Source organism: Cydia splendana, chromosome 7, assembly GCF_910591565.1.
Source record: "Cydia splendana chromosome 7, ilCydSple1.2, whole genome shotgun sequence".
Classification (NCBI taxonomy): Eukaryota; Metazoa; Arthropoda; class Insecta; order Lepidoptera; family Tortricidae; genus Cydia; species Cydia splendana.
Genome location: NC_085966.1, coordinates 12019017 through 12046922, shown reverse-complemented (window position 1 = coordinate 12046922; position 27906 = coordinate 12019017). Strand labels below are relative to the sequence as shown.

The window sequence follows — 27906 nt, the reverse complement described above, 5'->3', positions numbered from 1 at the left end:
TAGTAATTATGTGAAGCTATACTGTCTTTTTATGTAACATACGAGCACAAAATGCCGTGTCTTACAGCTACATGTTATTACTATTTTAATATTATTATAGGCCGGTAGCTTGAACATGTCATGCTCGCTTAAAAGTCTTTGCTTACGGTGGCGTCGTTGATCGGGTCGCCACTTTCCCGAATGAAGGTTGAGGGAGGCGATGGCTGAGATACGCGTCATACTCGTGAACGGGTGCTGTTTGTGGAGACTGGTCTGTTTAAGCTAACACAAGCTATTATACTTAGTAACTTTATTTTTATTAATTAATTACAGTGAGACGCCTCATTCTGCTCTCGTATGTTTCTTTTCTCTTAATGAATGTATTAATTATACAGGATATTGACTCTTGGAGACCCTATACATCTCTAAGGATAACTTGATAAACTATATAATCTTATAGTTCTGACACCTAGAGACATTTACACCTCTAAATATTATAGATTTTTTTTTTGTGTTTTGTATCTGTATTTTTTATGTAATTAGACATTAAGAGACCATATACATCTCTTAGTAATTGTAATACGTTAGATTGAATTGTTAGTTTTATTTTATAAAATTGTTGATGTTATTATTTTTGCTTGTAATTATGTAAATTCAATGATGACGTGTAAAAGTGCCCTTGTGGCCTATTTGCTTAATAAATGTTGATGTTTGATGTTTGATGTGAAACATAGGTAATATTATATCTTACGAATTCCATATAAAAATAAAAATAAGTATTGACCTCACATCGACTCATTAGATTTTTGTTCCTTCACATCCCTTCTTTGGTACTAACAAAATAATTTATTCAAAACCATGAAATTACCACCAGATTACATAAATTATGTAATGCTATCCAAAGAACTAACCGAAAGAAATACATTCCATGCTTTTTTCCTGTTTTATCATTGTTATTTTTGCATATTTTTACGACATTGTTGACAACTTCACATTTGAGCGGTCCATACAAGACTAAACGAAAAAGTAACGCGTGATTTGTTTCAACGTTACTTTTGCGGGGCCATTTTTTGCGGCTGATTGGGTATCCAGTTCTTATTCTATATCAATGAATCCAACGACCACAATTAAACCCATATTAAAGGTACATACGGGATGTAATTATGCATATTCCTCGGGAATCTTTATTTCAAATTAAGAATACCTATATACTTAGTGCAAACTGCGATCAACGATGCATACATTCCGTATTTGCAATTAGAAGGAACGATATGTTTAAGCAGATCGTTAAAATTTATTGAACTGTTAACTTATTTTACTATGACGACGTTAATATAATAAACATAGCAAGTCATTAAATACAATTTCTAAATACGAAGTTATTTATTGAAAATTTGTTAACATTGTATGAGTGAAGTAGCTTTGAGGTTACTTTCAATAATTATAAGCTTGTTACAAGTAGAAATTTTATTACTTTGCAGGCGTTAAGGTATTAAACGTCTTTTATGTCGTTTCAAAGGTACACTTTAATATCAGTCAGGTATATACTATAATATTTAATTTAATTTTATATATTTAGTATAATATTTTATCACTTTGCAGGCGTTAAGGTATTGAACGTCTTTTATGATGTTTCAAAGGTACACTTTAATCTCCGTCAGGTATTTGTTACGACAAATGTCACGTAGAAACGCAATAAATAAAACAACAGACAGCTACAACATTACTATGTATCTATTTCTAGTCTAGTACTTGTAGCATTGACTTTTTTTATTATTATTAATTGTTGTTAAATATTGTGTATTGTGTGATGTTGTTGTTGTTTGATGACCGGTCTGGCCTAGTGGGTAGTGACCCAGCCAATGAAGCCGAGGCTTCGAATCCTGGTAAGGGCATTTATATTTTGTATGATGATACAGATATTTGTTTCTGAGTCATGGTTGTTGTCTATGTATTATATTATATATCGTTGTCTGAGTACCCACAACACAAGCCTTCTTGAGCTTACCGTGGGTCTTAGTCAATTTGTGTAAAATTTCCTATAATATTTATTTATTTACCCAACAGGTAAGAAACTGACGTATACTATGTAAGAACCTAACCTACTATAGTTTGCTGATTTTGTTCTTCCTTAGTTCAACAAATCGAGGGCTTCATATAATTAATAGTGGAAAGGTTTGTGTGCATAAGTACCTAATAAGTGACTAAAAAGTCTTTTTTACTTAAAACCGTTCCGTTGTGTGGACCGAGTGCTCTCGGTCGAAGGCCGCTAAGCGTGATCGCTTTATCTCAAGTCATGAGCGTACTCGTAAGCAAGAATAGTACTTTTACTTATTTAAAATTGTAAATGCCTGCAACACAAATCATCAAAATGAAATAGAATAGTTATTTGTTTTACAAGGGGGCAAAGTTGTTGTTTAACCCCTCGTGCTAATATTGATACCCGAGCGGTCCAAAAAATGGAATCTTGAGCGTTGCTAGGGTTTCAAAGCACGAGGGTTAAACAAAATTTGCCCCCGAGTGAAACACAAAAGTTTTCACCACACCAACCCGAAACAAATATTAAATGTAAAATATCAAACAAAATCAAATCCAAATGATTGTTATTAAATATTTATCATCCAAAATCATCATTTAAAAGTTAATTCTACCAGCAAACATAAGAAAACAACTCAAAATTTGCATTTGATTACTTTGCCTCACATGTGAATAAAATGCAACTTTGCTATCAGTTTTTGAAGTGCAAAGTAAGCCTTTCCGAGCTGGTGTGGTGAAAACGTATTTTTCTTGTTTTTATTGTATCTATACCTATACCTAACGGTTAAACGCACAAACCTCATACCCGGTGAGATAATAAAGTATAGGTATAGTATGCATATCCAAAAAATATAAAAATCAGTCAAGAGTGAATCGGTCTTAAAACCAGTCTAACTCGCATGTGTTATGTTGCCCCGTTTTGTCCTTTCTTCAGTGTTGCTATGCTTACGATATGGCACTTTAAAATAATTGGCATGTTTCCATGTATGTTTCTAGCTAAAAACCATCTATGCAAGGACATAAAAAACGTATGAATTATAATGTTGCCTCGGGATGAGTTTCTTTGTTCTGGAACAGGCTTAGAGCGGTTTCGCATATTAGCGTCAAATAAATAAGTTTTGTGCTGTCGTACGTTTGTATCTTTATTTTGCGAGTTTGAAGATTCCTATACATATTTATAATTAGAAGGTAAAAAATATTTATTTGTTCACGGCTTCGTCGCTTTTTAATTTTCATTCAAGTTCAATTCGCCGGCAGGTGGTTGTAAGGTAATTAGTCAATTTCTTTTTTTTGCGTTGCTTGTGGGAGTTTTTTTACATCCTGCATCCTCTCGGTGGAAATATGTATAGTAGAATAGAATAGAATGGAATAGAATAGAATAGAATAGAATTGATTTATTCGTAAGCACAAACAAACACAAACAAAATTAATAAAAGACACACACACACACACACACACACTTTAACAGAATATGACATTAACAGTATGACTCAGAGCATTAGTATAGGTCAGGTATAAAAATTACCTACCATAAAGAATAAAACTGAATAATAGAGGTACTTCGCAACCCTGGGTCCGATGCGAGTCGGAAGCACGCATCGAAAAGACTCGATTAACTTTATTTATTTAAAGTCTTGATAAAGATCTGGCTACCGAACTGCCTTGGAAACGGGAGCCGACGGAAAAGCAAGGCTTATTTAAATTAAGATAGATCGTATTTCATGTCCGTTGTAAAGGTGACAAAAAACTTGATAAGGTTCGTAATAAACAATGCTACTTTAAGGGAGCTGCAAGTTTAGGTGGTGGTGGTAGGTACTATAAAACTAAAATTGGACAATTGGACAAATCGTCATCGGCAAAATTAAATGAAAATATTTACTCTTCAATTTCTACCCGCGATATTATGTCTTTTGAGGAGAGTTATTATTTACGTGGCAAACATTATACCTATATACTCGTAAATTTCTCCGGGGCTCAAACTATCTCCAATCAATCAGGTTCAAGCTTAAGGGCCAAGAGGTAAAAGACAGAGACAAAGACTATTAAAAAAATATTGAAAACCTCTTTTGGTACCTATCTTATTCATGTATTGTAATACATTTTCACAAAAATATTAAAAATTTATCGTAGTTATTTGGCTATCCTTACTACGGATGTTAACAAAATTAAAAACTAATAATACAAGGCTACACCTTATTAATCCCTTGTGGCCCTCATGGGTTGTGTGCCCTAAGGCGAGGGTGGCGGAGGGAAGACCGCAAGGAAGACTTACAATTACCACAGGTGTCGTCTGCCTCTGTCATATTTGTTTTTATTTCTTTCCTTCTTAAGTAGTGTTTCGTAGCTCCTATAGGAAAACTTTTGAGCTCCTTGCTGAGGATTTATCAAAGGATTAACAATAGGGCATTTCAAAATAGTTGTTTGTAAATACGATAGGATGAAAATATCTTCTATGTAAATACGGGATATCCTAGGCCTTGCCAGCGTCCATATGCTACGTAAGCAATTAGGTCAACTACGTGAGCAAATCTTAGTAAATGTTTCATAGCTGAACCCTCGCGTTTTTTTTCCTCTTCGCGCACGCACCGATTTCGTTGACAAAGTTGTACGAGTATCTCGGTTGTCTGAAGTCAATTATAAAGCGTCAGCTTTGATAACTTGAGCAGATTATTCCTTTCCAATTATTTTTAACAATGCGCCGAAATCCGGGTTTGCCTGGAAAGTGGTAGATATGTGTCACTTTGCGATAAGCGCTTTCTGAACTGACACATGTCTCATGATTGGATAAACTTAGAAGGAATATATTAAATTTCAAACTGCAGAAAACCATGTTCATAAAACTTAACAAATCTGTGTTAAACTTTGTATTTTTCTAACAAATAGAAAATATCAAAATGACATACTTAAGTAGGTACCTACATAGGGAGCAAACGATAATGAATTTATGAACCGCTTTGTTTTCTTGAATTGTTAAGATTTAGTAGGTATAACAATAGATGATCATAAAAATTTAAGCAAATATTATATAAAAAAAAGTTCATGAGATAGGTCAAGCGTGAGTCGATCGTAATTTTTTTTTAACAATGATGTTTGGATCCGGACCTGGTATATTTGCTTACATTTTTTTTATCCGATGAGATTGTATACATTTGACCGAATCTTCTACGTTAAATTGCAAAAAAAGAGGATAAATAAACTCTCTAGAAAACACTCTTTAGGTAAAACCTCATATAGGTACTAACTTTGTCCCAACACTGTATACAATAGCCGATATTGGAGGCACTCGTTTCAATTTTAACTCATAATAGGGATATTCGAAAGCGTTTCCATGCGCATCGATTAAGGCCAGGAGTCAACAAAGAGCTTGTTAAAATTCCTCCAAAGTTGACCGCTATCTAACATGCCCCATTAAAATAAAAAAGCACACCCTTTTTCCTTTGCCTTGTAAAGAACGACCGATATGTGTAAAAGGAGCGGACCACTAACCTACTTTTGCTAGTCATTTTCCGTGCAATATAAAATTGCATTTTTAAGTAGGTATATAACTATGTAACATCGTATTGTAAAGTTATGTTAGTATTAAATAAAATCGTTTGTTTTTGCAAATTAATGCCATATTTGAGTATGTATATTAATTGATATTATTTAACTATGAGGTCAAACTAATATACCTAATATAATCTTCATATTATGTTAACATTCGGAACTACATATTTTATTCGTCGGTCACCATTGTCACCAACCATTTATGTATAAGGCATGCAAAAGTACAAAGCGCGAAAAATGACTGTACATATGTTGGTACACACAAATTTATTACAACACCTTATAAAACAAAGTCCCCCGCCGCGTCTGTCTGTTTGTGTGTTTGTATGTTTGTTCGCGATAAACTCAAAAACCACTGAACGGATTTTCATGCGGTTTTCACCTATCAATAGAGTGATTCTTGAAGGTTTAGGTGTATAATTTGTTAATCTGCGCGAAGCCGGGGCCTGTCGCTAGTTATTAAATAATTTAGATTCCTTTTATACATTTTTACTAACTATCTATAGAAAAACTTCGAAATGAACAAGGCACAATTCATTGTAAAGTGATAATTGCACCGTATTTATTATGTAAATAAGTTTTTAGAGATAGGTATTCAATGTCTGGAATGTCTGAGTTGTTAATTTAGTTGTTAAAATACTTGTGAGCAATAAACACTGTGTAATTAAGAACAACTGTCAATTTCACTTTAATCTGCCGACTATCGTTATCTATGGCGGCGCGCGGCGCCAGGAATGACTTCCATTCGGCTCGACAGCGCAACAATTAATGTAACATTAACTATCACTTTTCGTGCTGATTATACATCGAATCATATCACACGTCCACGGTATCTGCTGGCATAGATTCCGCAGGATTAAGCGCACCTATGTCTTTAACCGTAATGTTCAGATAGAATTATCGCTTGCACTTTTATTTCTGCCGATATAAACTGGTGACTCGCCTGGATTAGTGTCAATGCTCTACCTGTTCGCGATTCGACATGCTTTGTCCCAGTTACACGCTTACAAGCGATTTAATTAGCCTTGGATCATCCTTAAGCGACAATTTGTGATTTTTTGTCACACGTTTTAACTTTTACTCGGTATTTGATAGGATTAAATTGTCGACCTAGTAATATATGATTGGATGACCCTGTTTCAAGTTTAAACGAAAGTTAAGTGTTGCCGACTTCAAAAGTGACACTTTTGATATCTTGGTTGACGTTGGCTTAAAATATTTCTTGTCATTTTTTGAATGGGTGTTTTTGCTCGGGGGAGAGAAATTTAACGATAATAGCTGGCATGAGTAATATTCCAGTACTTGTGAATCGAGTTTCATACACGAAGTACTCTCTACTCGAGATTGAGGTGGGTGTACCCAGAGTACGTACTCTAGTATTTATTTTAGCAAGCTAAACCCCCGCAAATAATATATTATACGACTGATATTAGTTATTACATATTCAAATGCATCATAGCGCTTTGTGCTGTCTGCGTCTGCGCCAATTTTTGTTTGACGCCAGTCGCTCGCAGGCAGGTGCGTGGAGCGCGCGTGCGTTAAACAACTTTGTGCAACAGCTGATTTTGGCGCCAACGCGATCTTACACACGACCAAGAAACATAACCTACAAAATTTGTTAAACAATTCAAGTTTTACATTGGCATTGTGTTAGTGTAAAGTGTACATAGACTAATGAAGATGACAGTTAATCGAATAAGAGTTGTGGTGCTTGGCAGCGCTCGTTGCGGGAAATCGGGTAAGGTTAATTTGAAAAAGTTGGCATGCTCATCTGACTAATAGGAATGGAATGGTTGCAATTTGAGGCCCCTTTTGTTTTTATTTTTCTGATGAAAATATGAGATAATCACTTAACGATACAAATTCGACCCAAGTTTGAGTTTTTCGGATCTTAGTTTACCGTCTATCTCTGTCTGACAACTTAAGTATTTATCAATTAAAAAGAAAGGAAGAGATAAAATGAAAAATATCGTATGTTTTGACAAGAGGGCTCGACTTAAATCAATTATACCTAATGATCTCCCAAAGGATTCCCTGATTTATTATGAGAAAGAACCGGACGCTGTAATTAAGGCTGTTAATTTAATTACTGTTATCCTTAGTTTTATTTTGTTTTCTGTAAAGTTAACCGGCGCTCGGCAGGTGCCTATTAGTGTTATCCTACTGATTTATCATGACCACTCGAACTCGGACTCCAGCCATCCAACTCTCGCTCTCGGTTGAGTTCATTAACTCCCAACTAGAGCATTCATAACTATTACGAAGATTTCAATTCGACTATTACGGCTATGAATTAGCGTGAGTCGTAATCCGGTTTGAAAACAACACATTTTGTTTTGGATTCATAAAGTAAACAGAAAATGTAAAAATGTAAATATTTAACCAGCTGTTTTTATACCTATAGTTTGTATCCGTTTCATACTTTTGAGGTTATGTTATGAGTTTTCTCGTCCGGCCTGGGTTGATAATTAATCCGGACCAGTTTCCAAATGTAATTGTCAACATCTTTACGCACTAGTTCAGTGACTGTTACTGGGTCAATGAAACCTTAGCATTTAAATAGCTCTGCCACTAGTCTGATACGACTTGCGTGATTATCTACTGATTTGCATGAACTTATTTATCCTTTCGTACCGAGCCCTTGAATGGAAATGAGGTAGCTAAGCTTTAGCCAGTTTAACCAATCCTTCCCTTATTGGATATCTTACGATCGAATTTTGAAACAGTTTCAAAACAAACAAGCAACATGTGGGTTGCAGGTTAGGGTGTTGCAATTGTTATCAGCTACGATAAGCAGATTTAAGAACGGCCATTTACAGTCAAAGATAACAAGCAAGAATTGATTTGGAGAAAGATTATGAGGAAATGTTAACCATGTGTTGATATATTATATGAAGAAACCGAAAAGAAAAAGAGCATAATACACGTTTAAACGACATTTATAAGACCTAACGTAACGGAACAGATGGATCTGAAAACATATTAAAACGTTAATAAATGAACTGAAAAATGTATTAAATTTAACGGTTACAGTTATATTAAATCATCATCATCATCATCATCATCTCAGCCATAAGACGTCCACTGCTGAACATAGGCCTCCCCATTAAATATATTAAATACTTGTGTATTACTAAAAGGTGGATCCTTTGTTGCGTCGTAGTGTCAGGTGTGAAACAAAGGCGCGTTATCAGTTCGACTCAATGCTATCAGTTGATAACTCAGGTACTATGTCAATAGCCTTCTGGCCAATTCCATGAAAGTAATCATGATAATTATCGTTTGCTTATAAAATTCTTTCGCGCTTTATAACTAATGCGTAATAACTTATTGTGTCACGTGAATCTCGTCACTCACGATTTTTTTGCCTTTTTAATTTTAAACTTTTGAAACGTTAGATATTATTATTAAATAATAAATTATTTCCGTAATGAAATGTCTTTTAATTTTTTATCCTCGTTTTTTGTCATTGTCCAAGAAATGGTCAACTTTAAATAATATTAACGTTAAGGAACTCTTTGCAGTGATTTACTGTTATTATAAAAACGTATCACGGATGGAAACATTTCAAACTCTTGAGAAGCAATGATATGCATCTCAGATCATGTATGCATGGTGTTCAGATTATTCTAGGGCGTTTAATTGCCGACGAGTAACGTAAACAATGAAGTTTATTGATCTGATTCATAATCTGTACCTATTCCAATTGTGGCCAGATCACGTTGAATAAATAGATCAACTCGTAGGTATCGATAGTTTACAAACATTTGGTCGGAACCTAGTTAGTCAGCGTCGAGAATTAGTAACGGCGTCATAATGTTGTTGTCCTACCCAAAGCAGTGAATGCGTGCTCTACGTTCTCTCTCAACGTTCAGGCATTTGTCATCAATCTAAGAAGATGTATATGTACGTAGGCCGATGACAAAGTAGAATTATTCCAAAATTATGTATGTAATACGATACAAGTCTTTAGAATGTTTAGCTTTAGAGGGAAAAGAATCGGACTTTTCTTTGGTTTTCTATAAAATAAATATTTATTTATATAGTTATGATTAATACTGAGGTGTTATAATAGGCGTTTATTACTCAATCGCTGTTATTCGAAGATTTCCTCAACGGAGGAGTGCATTTTTGCTCTGGTGTTCGCTTGACTTCCTGTCTGGTGATGCTAAAAAGACAAAGAGCGGGCAAGCCAAACGCCCTCGTTTCGCATCATGCTCAAAAATATACTGTAGTAATTTTCTTGTAGTCAAGAAATCTCTTGTGACAGTTTAGTCATCCAAATGAAGCAGGGCAGTCCTAAATATTAATATTTATGGTCTATGACTCCTGTAATAAGAGCGTTAGTCACCAAGAAGAATGCGTGTTGGTGCCAGACGCCGGCGCAGCGAGGCGGCTCGCAGTGGGCTGGAGAGTGATCACATCCGCCGGTACCCTTATACAGGAAAGTATATTAACAGGTACTTATTGCTCTCAGCAAAATGTTTAATGGCTACTTAAATAGGATAGAGTCGAAATTGTGTCGTCAGACACGTTGTTGCATATAAAAATGCCGTGATAAAAAAGAACAAATGTATCGCTATATTATAGAGTAGAATAGAAATAATTTATTCGTGAGGACAAACACAAAATAGAAAATTATACATATCTTACAGAGAAACATAAAAAGGAGAAAGTGCCACGAAATGGTATCATCTCAGCATGTTGCTGGCGACTTCCAGCGCTGATCTTCCGATGAGACCATCCTGTCATCCATGTTGGTATCGCTATGTCACCACAAAACGGTGGTCATCATTTTATAAAAAGTTTATATTTGTTAACTATATACTAGTATTTCCAAAGAAGTTATAAATATAAAAAATACAGCAAGCGTGATTCACTTATCCGGTATCTTGGTGGTCCAATTTCGGGTCCGCCGGTCAGAGAGAAGATTTTTTTGTGTATTTTCTGACTGCTGAGTTAATTTTACGCATGCGATTCAAATTAAAGCAGAATTGGTTTGTAATTTAAAAGCTGCGCCCAAAAATGGGCGGACAGGTGAAGTGAGCCCACATTGTTGTATTGTGTGCAAAGTTTGTAGTTTTTTCATTTCGAGTAAGATGCAGTTTCTGCATGAATTAACACTTCTTCTTGCCACACACAATTTTTTGGGTGTGATACAAAAATTACACCAGGTAAGCCCTGCTAATCTTTGAGCCGTCAAAGTCAAGCTGCTTCCATACCGATTATTACGGACCAGTAAATAATTATTGGCTACCGAAGGATGCCGGAACGGGAAAAGCTTAGATCATTGTTTCGTTCTTACCGTCTGCGCAACGTTGTTATGTTATTATTATCCTGTTGGAACTACGCATTATAATACCTTGTATTCTGAAAGTATTAGCAGGCGCCCCCAGTGTTAAGTGTAAAGATAAATGTTAGCAAAGCGTCCGAAGCGGGAAAAAATGTACAAATAAAAATTCACTTTCGTTCGGACTCAAAATTTTTGGGCTTTGTTGAGTTCAAAACATACTAATGTGATAGATTTGTCACCACTTTCTATTATTTAAAAAAAATATATGCCATAAAACATACATTTTCTTAACATTTCTAGCTTGTTCAACATACCTAATGCCACATAATAAGTAATAGACGATAATGTATGTAAGCCAACTCATGAGTACATATTTAAATTGGCTACTAATAAAACATTAAAAATGGAGCTTAGTGTCATCGATTCTTTATTAATCTGCCATTTGGTTTGTCATGCATATGATGCATATATCTTTTTAAAGGCGTGAAATTGTATCATTTGATTCACTAATAGGCAGAGGCCACGTAATAGAAAGTCTAAACAATAAGTCAGCGAAAGCTAGTGAAATTGATTTATAGTATCGGCTCGGGAAGTTTTGGGAAACACTCGAGAACATTAACACAACAATTAAAAGGATTAGGTAACCTCGCATTGGTTAAGTAATAGTCGCCGACACTCGACGTTTTATAACACTCAATTGAAAAATGTCTCGTGTCATTGTGATATCACAATATTGATTTTTCTGTAATACCTATACATTTGTGGAGAAATACCGATAATTTCATGTTTGAAACGTATGTATTACTTACATTTTTTTGATAATATGGCTCTTACATTCATAAGTAGGTAAGTGTTAAAGCACCTCCATATAGATACATAGTTTCCAATTTTATTTTTTTTAGTAAGTAACTAACTTTCTCTATCATCAAGTAGCACCTGGACAAATATGGTACTAAAAATAAATAGTTTCTTATAGGTACGTTAAAAAGGTGCTTAACAAAAAGTTGCTCCTACCATGTTACTCGACGAAAGTTCTGATATTTATGGAAACCTAGAAGCCAAACTAGTTTTATAGTAAACGAATGTATAGACCGATGTTGATGGTGACACATAGGTAGTATTTTAATTTGGTGATAATGGCAAAAATAGAAACTTAGTTGCTTTCAGTTTATATTGACTAGTATCACACTTGAATAAGTCATTCATTTATTACCTACATAGTATACATGTAGCTGTAGTTATATGGTAAAAATGACAGTTAAGCGTTTTTTTTTTGCATTTTGCGACTACTGAACCCCTTTATCGGCCAGTTGCTGTATTCACTCAATAAATTATTTATCCACCTTCATTCGGCTTGTAAAAATCTGCCCGGCTTTTTACTAGGTAGGTATATGTACGCTATTCTTATTTATACAATTTCAAGCAGATAAGTCAGTTAAAACATTGCTTTCTTCAGCAGAAAAAAGTAATTATTTCATAAAAGTTTCAAAAGTACAGTCTGAGTCAGTATAATATGTTGGGAAATCCAAAAGTAAATTTATACGCCTGCGTATTTACTCACTGAGTTTCTTGTTATTTATTATCTGAACTAGATGCGTTGTTTACGTTGCCGAAAACCTCGCTTCACACGAGAATTTGGCGAGTTCTGGCGCATTCTAAAAATATTATGACATTGGTGCAACACCCTGACTAACATTGGCGTAAGAGTAATCAAACGCCCTGAGATTGGTAAGTATCATATTTTTAAGGTCTGAATAAGCGTTATATTTCTCTGAAATATCTTTTATTTACGTATGACTGCTATGATTGTTATTTTCATTGGGTGATTCGTAGTCAATATTGTATTTAAGCCGCGCTGTTGTCGAATTTTTTTTCCAGTGTAGGAAAAGTTTTCAAGAATATTCTTTACACCAACCAGTTTGTTTTCCAGAACGGCACAACACTACTGACGGAATGCGTGGCTTCGTCAGAATAAATACTTACCCGCAGTTTGCCTCCGAGCTAAACGAGTAGGCTCCTAATGTACGAGTAAACGCTTTCAGTAAAGCACGCCCCATTATGCAATTACATACAAAACAATCAATCACGAGCGCATCTTGATTGTGTGATTAAGCAGTTATCCGCGTACCTGCCTTGAGGCAAAATGCGTGTGCTTATTAGCTATTTAATTTGAGTAATGAAAATTTAACTCACTTATTCGGAAAATATTTTTGCAGGTAATCTGAACTTAATATTGTTTTCGATTACCGCTACAGTTACTACCGCATGATAAATGTCGGGGTGTATTTTAACCCTTAAACAGGTTGTGTATCTATAAGTACCACATAGCAAATGATTTTTTTTTTGGCGAGCTGAGTAAATACATCGACCGCAAAATGTCATTGCCGTAAAGTCTATTAAGTGGGTGATATCGGAACGTAAAAAATGACAGGTGTCAAAACAAATTTCTTTGAAAATTTAGTTGTCAAGTTCAAATCGACAACAAATGGCAGTTTTTGTACGTTTCTCCCGCTGTATAAGTTCGCTACGTCCAAAAAAAGTACTGTAAGTATTTTGTTTTGTATTTTTATGGTAGATTATTAGATAATGTATGTGTAGTGAGTCATAACTTACCTTAGTTATTGTTTTCTGATAAAATATTCGATCTAAAAGTTTGTGGTTCGTATGAAACCTCTGCCCGTCTGGGGCACGTTCGAGTGGTTTATAAGTGGCCTCTGCCCTGCAGGGAGTTTACATGACATTTAAGGGTAAGATTAATTACTATGAATGAACCCTCATAGTACAAAAGTAATATATTTTCCTTTGGTTTTTAAATTAAATATTTATTCAACGGTCAATCTTACGAGCCACGACATCCATGCGAGCCAAGAAAGTGCTGGCAGTTAGTGCATTTTGTGACGCAAGTGTAAATGTGATGTGCACATGACTTGCCCTTAAAACTACTCTGTATGGCTAACAAGGCAGTGGCCATATAAGGACCACGTAGCGCCATTGGTCACGAGCAGTGGGCATATAAAAACCACCGGGTTTTTTTTTATTGAATTAGGGGTAATAAAGAAAAATCAAGAAATTACTTTTCTTTTTAAGCTATTACCTACCCGAATCAGTAATCAAAAGTAAAAAATGCGTCAGGCCTGTTTAAGGGTTAAATTCATCATACGCGATATAGATAGATTTATTTATTGGTACTGATCATACACTTTCAACATTGGATAAAAATTACAACAATTATAATCCGTTACAATAGTTTTATTTCATAAAATAAAAAAAATAAAAAATGTAATCATAAATGGAATCATGTAAGAAGTAGAAAAACTGACAGTACCCGGTGTCAACTTTGCTATCGATACATTTACATATGTCGCTACCTACCTCAAATGCACAAAATAACCTAGAGCTGTTCTTCAGTGGGCCTTCTTATGTATGTCTTCATATACATGATTTACCCTGCCATGGTTCAAAATGTTGATTTGTTGAATGTTGTAGGCTATGGCCTACCTTATCAAATATTACTAACAGCTGTCTATATCGAATGCCTAATAATGGGAGAAACGCAAATTTTTTCAATGAATTATGCGGTCATTAGACTTGGTTAACACTTCGTTAACCCGACGCGGTCGCCGCAAAAAAACCCAAGATTGCGTGGGTTCATACTTTATGGGTTCATTTTGGTTTGAAAGATAATTTAATGGCAAACTTTTGTTAAATTGCTCATGAAGTCAGATTAGTCATATACAGATATCAAATTCTAGAAATTGCTAAATCGTATCGACTCTAAGGTATTTTTGTATGTATGATTGTAAGTTTATCGAATGAGGTCGTGTCATAAAGTCCGAAGCAGTGGGATGGTAGATCGAGCGCGAGAAAATGTCAGAGCTGTATTTATAGTGCCGGCCGCATGCCGCTCGCAGTCTGAGTCACCCGGTCAATCGTCTGTCGGGACCCTACGCTAGGGCTGTCACTAATCGCATATAGAGTCTGTGCGGAAAGAGAAGACTCGTAGTTTGTATTGTTTCCCATAAATTCCACGATTCTTCTCTTTCCGCACAGAGTCTTCCGGCATATAGAAATATTTGAACTTTTGTAGATGTATCACCAAACGTTCATCGAAAATCAATAGTAGGTTTCTTACGGTTTTTTTAATTGCTTTTAGTAGGTAGGCATAAAAATGTAACACGCGCCACTGTGGTATAGTTGCCAGATAGAAATACGAATAAGTATATAGAGATCAGGATCACACATAAAATGATTGAATCAGCTATTTACAGGCAGCAGCGTTTTATGTAAATTAAACTATTCAGTTATTTTTGTTATAAAAGAGGCTTCCAAACAGTTCACTGCTAGTTTAATCAACATTACGTACAGTGAGCTGCAATAGTCCATACCCACCTTATGAATGAAAATCATTCATAAAATAGGTATGCACTTTTGCAGCTATGTCGTACAACCAGTGTCTTTTTACGACGACATTCCTTTTTGTTGTAAGCAGTAAGGTTGCGTAGGTATGATATTGTTTAATATGAATATCCACGTACTAAACCAAATTTTGATAAGCCACAAATATGAAATTTTTATTGCTGTCGTAACTCATTTAATTTCATGTTTTATACTAAATATTATCGTACTTATTTTGGCAGGGTTTTCTCCTAGTATAGGTAATAAATAAATGCCAAATGATTGGCTTTCAAAAGTGTCAGACGTTGGCACCTTTTTTTGTAAGAAAGTGTCCACTGCTGACCACCAGGAGCCGACAATAGGAAAATCTACCCTATCTATCGTATTTATAGAATATAAAAATATTTTAACATTTGGCGGCCCTATAGTCTGCAAGCGATAGAGTTACTCACTCGTCAATTTATAAACTCTCACCAAAATATTTATTTTTAGCACCAGAGATTAAATTTAGTATGCTCGGTTAATAATAGAACGTTAACGTGGAATGCTGGAATGAGGAAAAAATAAAATGATGAAACATTTTAAAAGGAGAATCTTACTCAGGTATAGAATTGAACGCGGGATGTAACAATGATTACTCATTACGAAAAGTATTTATATTAACTTGATACTACACGACTTGTTTTATAACCCATAGCCAAATATTGCGTGATGATTACAATTATGGGTCAAGCAACTATTACTAAGGGAAAACCCCGAAATCGCGAAAAAAAGGTTCTGAGTTAGTAAAGTTAGTAAAAGTTGTTTAGGTATTATTTATGACCTATATATTCACCGGTAAAAATATATATAGCAAGGCTATAATTCCCAGGCTATATGCTATAAGATGTTAGGCACCATATAATAATTATACTTTATAAAACAAAGTTCCCCGTCGCGTCTGTCTGTATGTCTGTATGTTCGCGAAAAACTCAGGAACGGATTTTCATGCGTTTTTCACCTAAATATCAAAAGAGTGATTCTTGACTTTCTTGAGGAAGGTTTAAGTTTATAATTTGCTAACCCTTGCGAAGCTAGGGGGGTCGCTAGTCATGAATAAGGGGATGTAATTCAGTCCTCACGCCTGGGTCAGTCCGAGACAAAAATTTAGACATATTGCAAATACATATTTTATTCATACCTATAGGTATTTGCAATATATCTAAATTTTAATATAATTATGTATTATGAAGGACAACAGTCCTTCACCGGAAAGCTATACCTATCACCCACGAGTCCTTTGAAAGTCCACTAGCAGAACTACACAATTGTTGATGTGTAAACATCGTGTCCACTTTGATTTAATTAAGCACGTGTAGCTGCTAGCTGTCACTTCTAAATCTATATACGAATTAACTTGCACCACGCATTCTAGACTTGTAGTTCACGCGCACCTAATCGTCACTGTTGAGAAACACGTCACTTGTCAAATTCTAAACTTGGCAGGGAGAAATCATAAATTAGCAAGTCGCATAGGATGTCAATAAATACAAGAGAAAGTCGCATCCTTAGAATGCGAGGCGCGTTAAAATGAACCCACATATTTTTTATAATAGCCACTCATTTAAAGCCGTAGCTCAATTGCTAGTGTATTAAAGGATCGCAGTTTAATTAAGTGAGGTTTACGGAAATGAAATTGACGTTAAAAATGCAAATGAAACAGTTGGCGTCCAATTACCGCGACTAGCGTGGCGAACTCCGGATCGTGTCTGCAATCACCTCCGCGATGCTCTTAATTAACATTTACCTTTGCTACCTTATTCACTCACAGACGTCTCGGTTAAATCCTCGGTTCTCGAGTACCGTTATAGCTCTCGTTACCGGTACCGTACATTCTGGAAATAAATCTAGAATTTCTTCGACATCCAAAAGCCGGGAACTCGCTTCCAGCGAGCGTGTGTTCATTTAGAGTTTACTTGAAATTAACATTTGCGGTTCTTACATAATTCGTTGCCAGATGATGAGATTTCATTATTCATGAACATCTTTTCTTCAAGTGTCGTTGAACTCACGATCTTTTAGCCATTGCAAATATTGGAAAGAAAGATTTTACATCATCTTATGGAGATAACCAATTTTATTGCCATTTCGTTCTGAATCGCATAATTTATTGACACTCGAGTTAATCTTTAAAATCATCGAATAAATCAAATGCGACATGAAATTTGCAATGCGAATGATGTATGAATTGGAAAATGACAATATTGAGAAAAACTTGTATTAATAAATATTAATAGTTAGGTATGTTGTTTTAAATGAAATTTATTTTAATGTTTTTGACAAAAACTAGAGAAGTATATTGATCTTAAAATCGGTTAAAGTTTTGATATTAATATGATCGCTCGCGGTGATTGGTCGCGCGAAGTGCTCTGAGATTCTTGTCATTATATTAGGTACCTATTTCGTTCCACTTATTAGTGCGCGCGAGATGCATTGCGAATAGTGTGTAATTAACAATAACAAAAGTTTAACAAGTAAATCAAGAGGTTTTCGGTTTCGGTTTTCAAGATTGTCAATTATGTTCAAATAGTACCTATATTTTAACCCCACCACGCATACTAGCACAACAGCCCTAGAAGCCATTGAAAACTCATTTAATTTAAATGCGTGGTGGGGTATAGAGTTAATATTCGCGGGATATTTAGAAACATCTTGCGGTTTTATTCTATTAATTATCTCTTTAGTTAAATTGGTTCTTTATGGCATAAACTTTTCTCATCGACTCTCTACCAATCTCACTGCAACCTATCCGATATAAGGTTATTCCTACTTATTGGTTGGCAGCACCTCGCTATCAGTCAGTCGCGAGATACGTGCTTGTGGATTACCTTGAATGGCGCTATCAATGCAGCAGTGAAAGTATTCGTTAGTATAATTGACTGCCTGTATCAATACCCATGTTTATTCTGCATGTTTTGATAAGGGAACAACTTTTCTGAGACATTTCACGCTAAAGTACGTGTGCTTGTACAGTTCGCTACCGAGTTTTACTTTTACTTTATCGCCGTCCCGATCAATTAATTTATAGTCGACATTAATTTGAAGGAGGTATTTATTTATTATACTTGCAGCCACAATTGCTTTGGAAAGCGAGTGTGTACTAGACGATCCGGTGTTTTCGTTCACGACTCCCCTTGCTTCGAACGTAATTATGTCTATGGAGATCGCAGTAGCTTTGCTTGTAAACATTATGTTTAAGTGGTTCATATTTGGAAATATCCTTTCAATTTTTAATTTTTCTCTTTTAAACCTATATCACGGGTAAGATGATACGAGTATTATAGTTGAAGATAAAGACGACACAGAGCTGAATTAATGCCAATAGATGAATAATATTATAAATAGTTTAAGGGTACCTATTGTTGCATTCTTAAGCTACCTCTAAAAGAGGAGTATCCAATTAATACGCTAGGCGATGTTGCTTGCTAGCAGACCTCAAAGCAAATACCCAATAACACACTAACATTCCGACGTGTGACTTCTTGTACACAGTAACGAATGGTAGACCTAAATGAAAGGGATGTACACAGTGACAGCCTCAATAGATACTTGCAATTAACACACATTTGGTTATAGGCTAATAAACAGACAAGACTGGGTTTAACAAAGGCGTAATTTGTAAGAAAAATATACTGAATTAAGAATTATCAATTAATTTAAGTAGGTATATCAAAAAACTTAATAATGATCATTAAAGCTCTTTAGCCAACATAGAGTAACATAAAAATCCAATCTTTATTTCAAAGTAAGGGCTGGTTTAGACGGCGCGCGAACTCGCATAAGATTTTAGTTACACTGCGGACTGTTGGTTACATTACATCTAATTCAACCGACCGATAAAAAACCGCATTATTCAAATATCCTCGATATCAATAAAATGTTTATATTACCAAATAATTATGTACATATTCTTGAAGAGGCAAAGGCTCTCCAACCGTCAAATAAAATTTATTGGAAATCAATGTTTCGCAACAGGAGATTGCTAACTTTACACTCTTCGATAGTACTACACTGAAGTGAATTTGAAAAGTATTTTTACCTTTAGTATGGGGCCTTATTATTATGGTTTTATTATAAATTACTTGTCATATGATTTTATTATAATAAAGGTAAAAGTTGTAATACTTACAGTTTGTAATAAAGTGCAACATAGTACTGAACTTTGACTACTTTTAGCGTTCACCATAAATCAGAAGCTGACAATACATTCAGAGCGACATGTTTATCTGCACGCTGTGAAGCGAAGATAGGCACAGTTGGGCAGTTGAAGCAAAACCTTTCCAAAATATTTGAATTTTACTCTCTTATGCCCTAGACAATAGAGTTGAAATTAGATGTTTTTGCTTTTAACATTCCCTGACGTACCTAAATAAACCCGAATTTATCACGGCAGTCGATAAAACGGCCAACTGATGAGAAGAGATGTGGAGTTCATTTTACGAACCATTTTACTATTTATGGTACATCATATTTTACTGCTCTAGCGTAAGCGTACAAAATCTTACATATTTCTAAGTGTCAGCTATTAAATTCCTTTTTGTCGCGTTGGCTATAAACTATTTAAGAATATGACCATTTTTGAAGGGTTAATATAGTAAATTTCCACTGATACACAGATAATCCAGACTAAATCAATTTCTGATGAATTCATAGCCTGTAAGATCATGTGGTTGGACATTTATCTTTATTGACTTCTTGCGGATGACAAAAATTAATAATATGAGGAAAACTAGGCACATTCAGCGGGCTTTTTTTTAGGGTTCCGTATCCAAAGGGTAAAACGGGACCCTATTACTAAGACTTCGCTGTCCGTCCGTCCGTCCGTCCGTCCGTCCGTCCGTCCGTCCGTCCGTCCGTCCGTCCGTCTGTCACCAGGCTGTATCTCACGAACCGTGATAGCTAAACAGTTGAAATTTTCACAGATGATGTATTTCTGTTGCCGCTATAACAACAAATACTAAAAACAGAATAAAATAAAGATTTAAATGGGGCTCCCATACAACAAACGTGATTTTTGACCAAAGTTAAGCAACGTCGGGTGTGGTCAGTACTTGGATGGGTGACCGTTTTTTTTTTGGTTTTTTTTTCGTTTTTTTTTTTTTTGCATTATGGTACGGAACCCTTCGTGCGCGAGTCCGACTCGCACTTGCCCGGTTTTCGTTGTCTATAGGCAGATGGTTAAAATTTACACAGAAAGGGTCTAGCAGGCTAAGCGAACAAGAAGTGCCCCCAACGACGGATTTGGTCATTCTTTCAGGTGGTGTACTGGCAGGTCCTAAGAACTCTCTATGCTTAATATCAGTCCTCGATCTTCTTTTGTTTTCGAGTTATTCAGGATAATGTAAAATCATCAGTGTATCATTGAAAGTGTCATATTTTGTAAACCGTTCAAGTTAGATTAACCAAACAAAATTATATTTGACAACAATAAAATAGACTACAAAATGAATATGTTTAACCTGCATCATGTCCTTATACTTCATTATAAAAAAAAAACATTTTATTTTTCTTCTCATTATTTTTTATACTATTCGCGGAGCCGTTTCCGAGATCCTTGTTCGATAATGTTTTTTTTTTGACATGACGCACGAAGATTTATGTAAATATTTTTATATGTGTATATAGTGGGTATTAGTGGCTACTCATGCATATTTTTTTTGTAGGTGTACCTCCGCGAATAGTATAAAAAATAATGAGAAGAAAAATATTTTTTTTTTTTTATAATGAAGTATAAGGACATGATGCAGGTTAAACATATTCATTTTGTAGTCTATTTTATTGTTGTCAAATATAATTATGTTTGGTTAATATAACTTGAACGGTTTACAAAATATGACACTTTCAATGATACACTGATGATTTTACATTATCCTGAATAACTCGAAAACAAAAGAAGATCGAGGACTGATATTAAGCATAGAGAGTTCTTAGGACCTGCCAGTACACCACCTGAAAGAATGACCAAATCCGTCGTTGCCACTTCTTGTTCGCTTAGCCTGCTAGACCCTTTATTTGTATTGGTTGCACAACAACAAACAAATGAAGGAAAGGAAGGAATCGTATTTTTTTTTATTGTATCGATGTAGAGCGGTTAAATACATATAAACCTTAAACAAAACCTACGAGTATTACTACTGCTAAAGCGAGAGACAAGAGGGAAAAATTAAAACATTTGACAAAAATGTGTGATGGTACATACGCAATACAATTTCCCAGTGGTTTAGACTCGCGAGTCGAAATCACAGACACCTTTTTTGTTATAATCTTTAAATTTTGTTTTTCATTGAATTATAATTAAACTTTCACACACTTTCTTTTCATTCACAGCAGCGTTTCATTAGTCATTTTATGGTTATAATTTTATTGTAGGCAATCAAAAATATTTTAAATGTCTACATTCAGTCAGCTAAATACTGTTTCTTAGCAAATAAATATGCATATTATATTCCAATTTATCTAAATTTAGAAACTATTATCTATCATAAAATAATTTAGTAATTAAAGTTTGGCCAGCACAAGCTGTCGCGTGTGAAGCTCGAAATACGTGGACTCTCTATAATTTCCTACAGCTTAAGTTAACGAGCATGCAACCCAATGTTTGCTTTCCCGCTAATTGAGACTTGTAGTTATAAATTAATTCAAGAACACAACTTTTGTAACACCTCTTACCCATTGCTGCTAATTGCTGCTTTCTCTAAACTTCAATGTTTCCATTGCGGCGCGTTATTGGGCAAGATTGTATTTAGTATCTATTTGTAACTTTAACTGCCTTTCAATGTAACATTGTAGCATGTTTACATGCTGTTAATGTTGCTCATTAATTGTTTATAATAGAAACTTATGATCGTTCCGTAGTCTCTACAACCCATTCAAATTAGCAAGAAACTTCTTGCTAATTGTAATTGTCTACACTACACCATTACAATGATTTTAACCATAAACAAAGGAGGTTTTACCCATGTTTGCCCCTTTACAGACTGATCCTGAACGTCATTTTAATACAAGCTGCCCTGTTAGTATGTTAGTGTGGGTCAATTCTTAGAAGCTAAATTTGACTCACTTCCCGATTTCCGATTGAGCTGAAATTTTGCATATATATGTAAATCGGAATGGCAATGCAATATTATGATGCATGGAGTGGAACTGATCTGATGATCGAGACAGGAGGTGGAGTAGGTACTGCACCACCGTGCAAGTGTTATTTTAAACGTCATACGTCTATGATTGTATGATGTTTATTTAGCACTGACACAGTCTAGGCTATCAAAATCGCTGACAACTTAGCTTGGTATTCTACGTACGTGCACCAACTGAATTGTTATTTTTGTTTCAGCCGTGGTGGTGCGTTACCTAACAAAGCGTTACATCGGCGAATACAGCTCCACCGGCGGTAAGTGTGGCATTCACGGTAGCCTCGCTATGTGTAGAATGTTTAGAAACAGCCCTTAGTATATTCAAGAGTTGCCAAGTGTTGGCAAGACTTGCCAACGTTTATTTGCGATATTGGCAGGGCACGCCAAGGCTGCGCGACGCGGCACCGGCGCCTGCGCCCGGCCGACGACCTTTGATAGCTTCTTATTGAGATATTGAGAAAGATAATGATCTTATACGCACACGGTAGTCACAGAGAGGTGCTAATTGGCGTGATAAATCAGCGCAAGCAATGCGTTTTGTTTACAATACACGTTTACTAGGAACGACCTAAGTTTATTTATTGGTTATGGTAATAAAAACTCCATGTCGCTGATTTCAAACAGCGGCGGCAATATACATGCTTGAATTTTATAAGAAACCTTCATCTTATATAGATTCCATCATTCCAAATCAACTTTTCGTGGGTTAGATACTGAATTCATCTCGATTATATATTTGTATTTCCTCGCTTTTACACTATTTTCCATTATTTAACCATTTACATTGTAATGAATAAACATTGCATATCTAGAAATAAATTCTAAGGTTACCTATTGTAACCTAGAATCGTGTGACTGACATAGTGTTTCAGAAAGCCAATACTCCGGAATGAGGTCAAAATCGAGGCGTCGATGCTCAAATAGGTACATAATAGAACAGCTGTTTGATTGACAAGCGATACATGACGGAAGTCTACCCATTGGTGTTAGGTTATGGATTGAAAATGCCAGGCGATCATATCCGTAAACAAATTACTTCTATGGCCATTCATCATCTTGGAATGGCACATTTTTTCTATACGATGTAGTAATGAAGTAAACTAATTAAGACGGGAATTTATTTGGTTAAGTATAACGTTAGATTATTTTTTTATTGGCTACTGATTTTATTAGTGCGTGATTGTTAGCAGCTATCATATAACTTGCAAAGATCAACACAAGTCTTCATAATCTTTGCGATATCATAAATCGATATCTACACAAAGATTGAATGAAGTATTGATTCTTAAATGGGTTTGACCTTGATATACCTATATACATGATAAGGATACGTAGTCTTTCGTTTCAGTCTTGCTTAACTGTTTAGTATGATTTAAAGTTTTTTTACTATTTCTCATTTATTCAAAATGTCTTTACAGATTTCCTGTATCAGCACAGAGTCGCATTCGATGGCGCGACATCCGAAGTGGAGATTTTAGATACTTGTGGTTGCGCGGTAAATATTGTACATATACAAATACATACTTACGTATTTAAATGCCGTCATTATTTTGGGCTAAGAATGTGTAATGTCTCGGCATTAGTCCAAAAACTGTAGTCGAAGCGCATTCACAATGTACGAGCATTTTCCTTGACAAACAGCGATAGGCTTTAAAATATCAACAAAGTAATTAATAGGTACTGAATTCAATGTTTAAATAGTCCATTATTCCCGTAACAGCATGTTTTTGTTTTTGATGATGTGCTTTGATTGTTTACTTGCAAAACACCTTCTATTTAGGTAATTATTTGAGTCATGAAAATCTATCAAATGTGTCACATAAAAGGGATTTGAAAGTGGAGGATTTTAACCAGAGTCTAGTAAATAAAGAAGACTGACAACCCCATACAACGCTGCGAGAATCGTCATTGTTGTAAACGAAGATGACATTACATACATAAAAGTTATATAACGGTATACGGTTTGTCTGTCTTGAATAATTATAATAAGCCTCTGATTTTAACGCAGTTTCGCATTCGAGAAGTATGCTGGTATGCCCAGTATTGGCGATTCGTCGAGCAAGATCCAATAATGATCACAGTGTTTTTCATTTTGTATAGAAACGCGGCTGTTTAGCGGAACATCTCCGATGGGGCGACGCTTTCGCGATAGTGTACTCTGTCTGCGACCGGCGGTCGTTCTTGGCGGCTGCGGAGCTCCTTGCCTTGCTGGAACGGACTAGACTACCCGGTTGCACTGCTGTGACGTTGTTAGGAAACAAGAGGGACTTGGAACATGCGAGGTAACCTGCGATTATAACGACAGTATCTGAATGTTCTCAAATTGATTATCCATCATCATCATGTATACAATGTGTTTATGTGAGTATCATCTGTTATTTCTTGTGTTTAAACTTTTTTAAATTGCTAAAAACAAAATATTTTAAAAACAGTATATTTGTTAAATGACAATACTTAGGTAACTTCTCGTTTCTCAATATGATTTCGCACGGTTTGTATCACCGGACGAATTATTTATAATATGTTTTATTTTTGCTATACTTGCTTAGAGTCGTGAATGCGGGGGAGGGTCAAGAGCTGTCGCTGCGGTTCGGGTGCCAGTTCTACGAGGTGTCGGCGGCGGAGTCTTGCGCGGGCGCCGCGCTCGCCTTCCACGCGCTGCTGCGCGAGGCGCGCGCGCTCGCGCTGCTGCTTCCCTCGCCTCGGCGCAAGCTCGCCGCCTATTCTGTTTCTAAAGTAAGATTTCTATTATTTGATTATTACTTAACTGAAATCTTCGTCTCTATTATTCTGTTTTTTTTTTAAATCCTAGCGGGGCGACGCAATGAAGCTAATATACATACTACGTCCTAAAAGGACAGCAGGATACAACTATTTGACCTTTAATTCAACACAGTCTTCTGTTTAGACTTGCAACTGGCTCTTGGCAAACTGATAATAGTTTATTTAGGTTAGGTTGATAAAAGTTAAGTTTAATAGACTCAGAGCTTATTTTTTTTAACCCTATAATATTATATCCAGAAGGCAAATACTGCACTTGCTTGCTCGTAATAAGATTTTAATTATGTGCCTAAAATGATTTTTTATTATACAGGTAATCGGCTCCATTCTTGGGCTAAGCAACAAGAGCGTTCGGAAGAAACGTCCATCTCTGAGCATATGAAGCATTGGTTTGCACTTCGCGGATCTTGTTCACTCCTGGAGGAGTTTGTTCACCGTCTACGGCAGGCCTGTCTCTATGGAGAGATGACAAAGGAATTTCTGGACAGATAAAAGATGCCAACGAAAGCTGAATGCATTGATGGAAAACTCTGATTGTACTATGTACTATCCACAGATCTTAATTGTTGGTTTTAATTTTGTTACAATCGAATGAACATAAAGTATGATGTGAATTAAGTAGATTATGTCTAGTTCTCATAGAACTAGCTTATGATGGACCTTTTCTTTAATTTTATTCAATGTGATAATTTAGTTACTTACTAAAATAAGATTTATAAAAGACATTGGTTTGTGTGCTTTTTTGCAATTGTTTATAATATAATAATAATAATTTAGCCTATATACGTCCCACTGCTGGGCACAGGCCTCCTCTCCTGCGCGAGAGGGCTTGGGCTATAGTCCCCACGCTAGCCCAATGCGGATTGGGGACTATTAACTAGGGCAATTGTTTACCGATATTTATTTCAATCTGATATTAAAGTATTTATTTAGATAGTATTTAGTGTTAAGTTTTAATAAACATTAACAGATTTTTTTTTATTCAAAAATTCACTCAATTTTGTGGATGTTTTTAATATGTATACGTTGTAAAAACAACGGCGGAACAAAATGACCTTATCTGCTTAAGACCTTTAAACTTTTCGCTCACGATGATCGCTTCAACTATTATGGTGACTGTTACACACGTGACACGTCGTTAACAAACCGTTTAAATCTAACAACAAACAATTGCAGTCTATCTAGAATTTGTTTGATCTCTGATTAGGTACCTCTAAAATTTCTAACGAATATGGGGGTAAAGTTAATACCTACTAGAAAGTAGTACACATGCGAGAATATTTGTTACGACAATTAAATAAGGCAAACATCCCTATAATGGACGTGGCTTCAATAGTGGAACGTAAACCACAAATCATGTAAAATAAGTATTTTACATCACTTTTTAAATAACACTGTAACATTTTACCATAAACAAGAGTTATAGAGCTGCTTAAGGTTGAAGTTTCATTCATTTGCCCACGATTGGAGAAAAAAAACATAGACTTAATTTATTAATTACTTTGGTAATGAATTACCAGTTTCGTTATTTTACTAAACGCGTTAAGAAATTAATATGATATTCAACTTTTAACGCGTCAAGAGGTAGAAATTTTACAGGTTTCAGTGAAATGTTTAAAATACTCCAAGTTTTGTCTTAAATGTATCATGACTGTTAAACAGCAGGAGTCTCTTCAACTACTATGTACTTGATTTATAGACAACTTCTTTATTTTACGTCTTTTAAGTATTTAATTAAGATACTATGCTACACTCGTACTGAAGTAAGAGACGAAAATAAAGTTAAATGAACAAAAGTGAGTCAATGTAAGGAGTAATTGTTGTATATAATTAATTATATTTGTATTATTTTAAAATCTTCGACATGTTTACGTATATATTATGCGTATGCCTAAATTTCATCTTAGAAATAAGACTGTCCCTGGACCATTAATATAAGTGTGAATTAAGTAATTGATTGTAAATACCTATTTAAATTTACGAGGTAAATGTGCCATGATATTTTCACTTGATAATAAGTAGATATCTTGTTTAATAAAATTATTCAAATTACATTTTGGTTTTCATCCTTAACTGTAATGCAGATCACTTGTATTACGAGTAGCTCAATGCCTTCCTATTTCCTATGAATAATTTTCAAATAACACTTATGATAATAAGCCATACTAGTTTCACTTTCGAAGCTGACATGAGGTGTAAAGTATGAATTTAAGCGCGAGAAAATAAGCACTATCAATGGCCACTTCCTGACCAATTCTGTGTAGTTTCTCGTTCTACAATCAAAACAAACCTGACATATCGTGCATTTGCGTAAGTATGTAAGTTAATAAACAGGGTAGGGAAAACTGAAAACGATGTTAATAAATTAAGTTCCGCGCGGCGCCAGGATCACAGTCGCTAAACACCTTTCAGGCCTACTTACAAAATGTGTGGAAAACAATCAAATTGATGATTGGCATAATCTTTTCCTTTTCTCATTCAAAACCCTTAATGCCAAGAAGGATAAGACAATTTCTTTAACACAAAAAATCAAAAACAATTGCGTTTCGAATACAACTCCACACTAGGGTGGTTCACGTTTGTATGGGAAAAAATCAAACTCTAGCTAGAAGAAGCGGCACCCTCTCATTTTGTTACACTTGTTCTGTTGACTAAATATGCCAAGTTTTGTAATCTTATCTCAACTACAAGGGGGTGCTCAAA

The 27906-nt window shown here is 35.3% G+C and overlaps 1 protein-coding gene and 1 long non-coding RNA gene across 2 annotated transcripts in view; both read left to right on the top strand.

The window, feature by feature from the left end:
• The window catches only part of LOC134792184 (uncharacterized), a 596557-nt gene that overhangs the window by 507406 nt on the left and 61245 nt on the right, over positions 1-27906 (top strand). The window lies entirely within an intron of this gene.
• Positions 7042-27253, top strand: LOC134792176 (ras-related and estrogen-regulated growth inhibitor-like protein). Its single transcript, XM_063763416.1, has 6 exons — positions 7042-7300; positions 22623-22679; positions 23841-23917; positions 24523-24704; positions 24972-25158; positions 25517-27253. The coding sequence occupies exons 1-6, from the start codon at positions 7237-7239 to the stop codon at positions 25583-25585; spliced, it is 636 nt and encodes a 211-aa protein (XP_063619486.1). The 5' UTR covers positions 7042-7236; the 3' UTR covers positions 25586-27253.

What these genes read in the sequence shown, in the direction of transcription:
- LOC134792176 (XM_063763416.1), top strand. Translation starts at nt 7,237, where the DNA reads ATGAAGATGACAGTTAATCGAATAAGAGTTGTGGTGCTTGGCAGCGCT. An exon ending in CGAATACAGCTCCACCGGCG is followed by an intron (nt 22,680 to 23,840) that starts GTAAGTGTGGCA and finishes ATGTCTTTACAG; the next exon opens with ATTTCCTGTATCAGCACAGA. An exon ending in AGGGACTTGGAACATGCGAG is followed by an intron (nt 24,705 to 24,971) that starts GTAACCTGCGAT and finishes ATACTTGCTTAG; the next exon opens with AGTCGTGAATGCGGGGGAGG.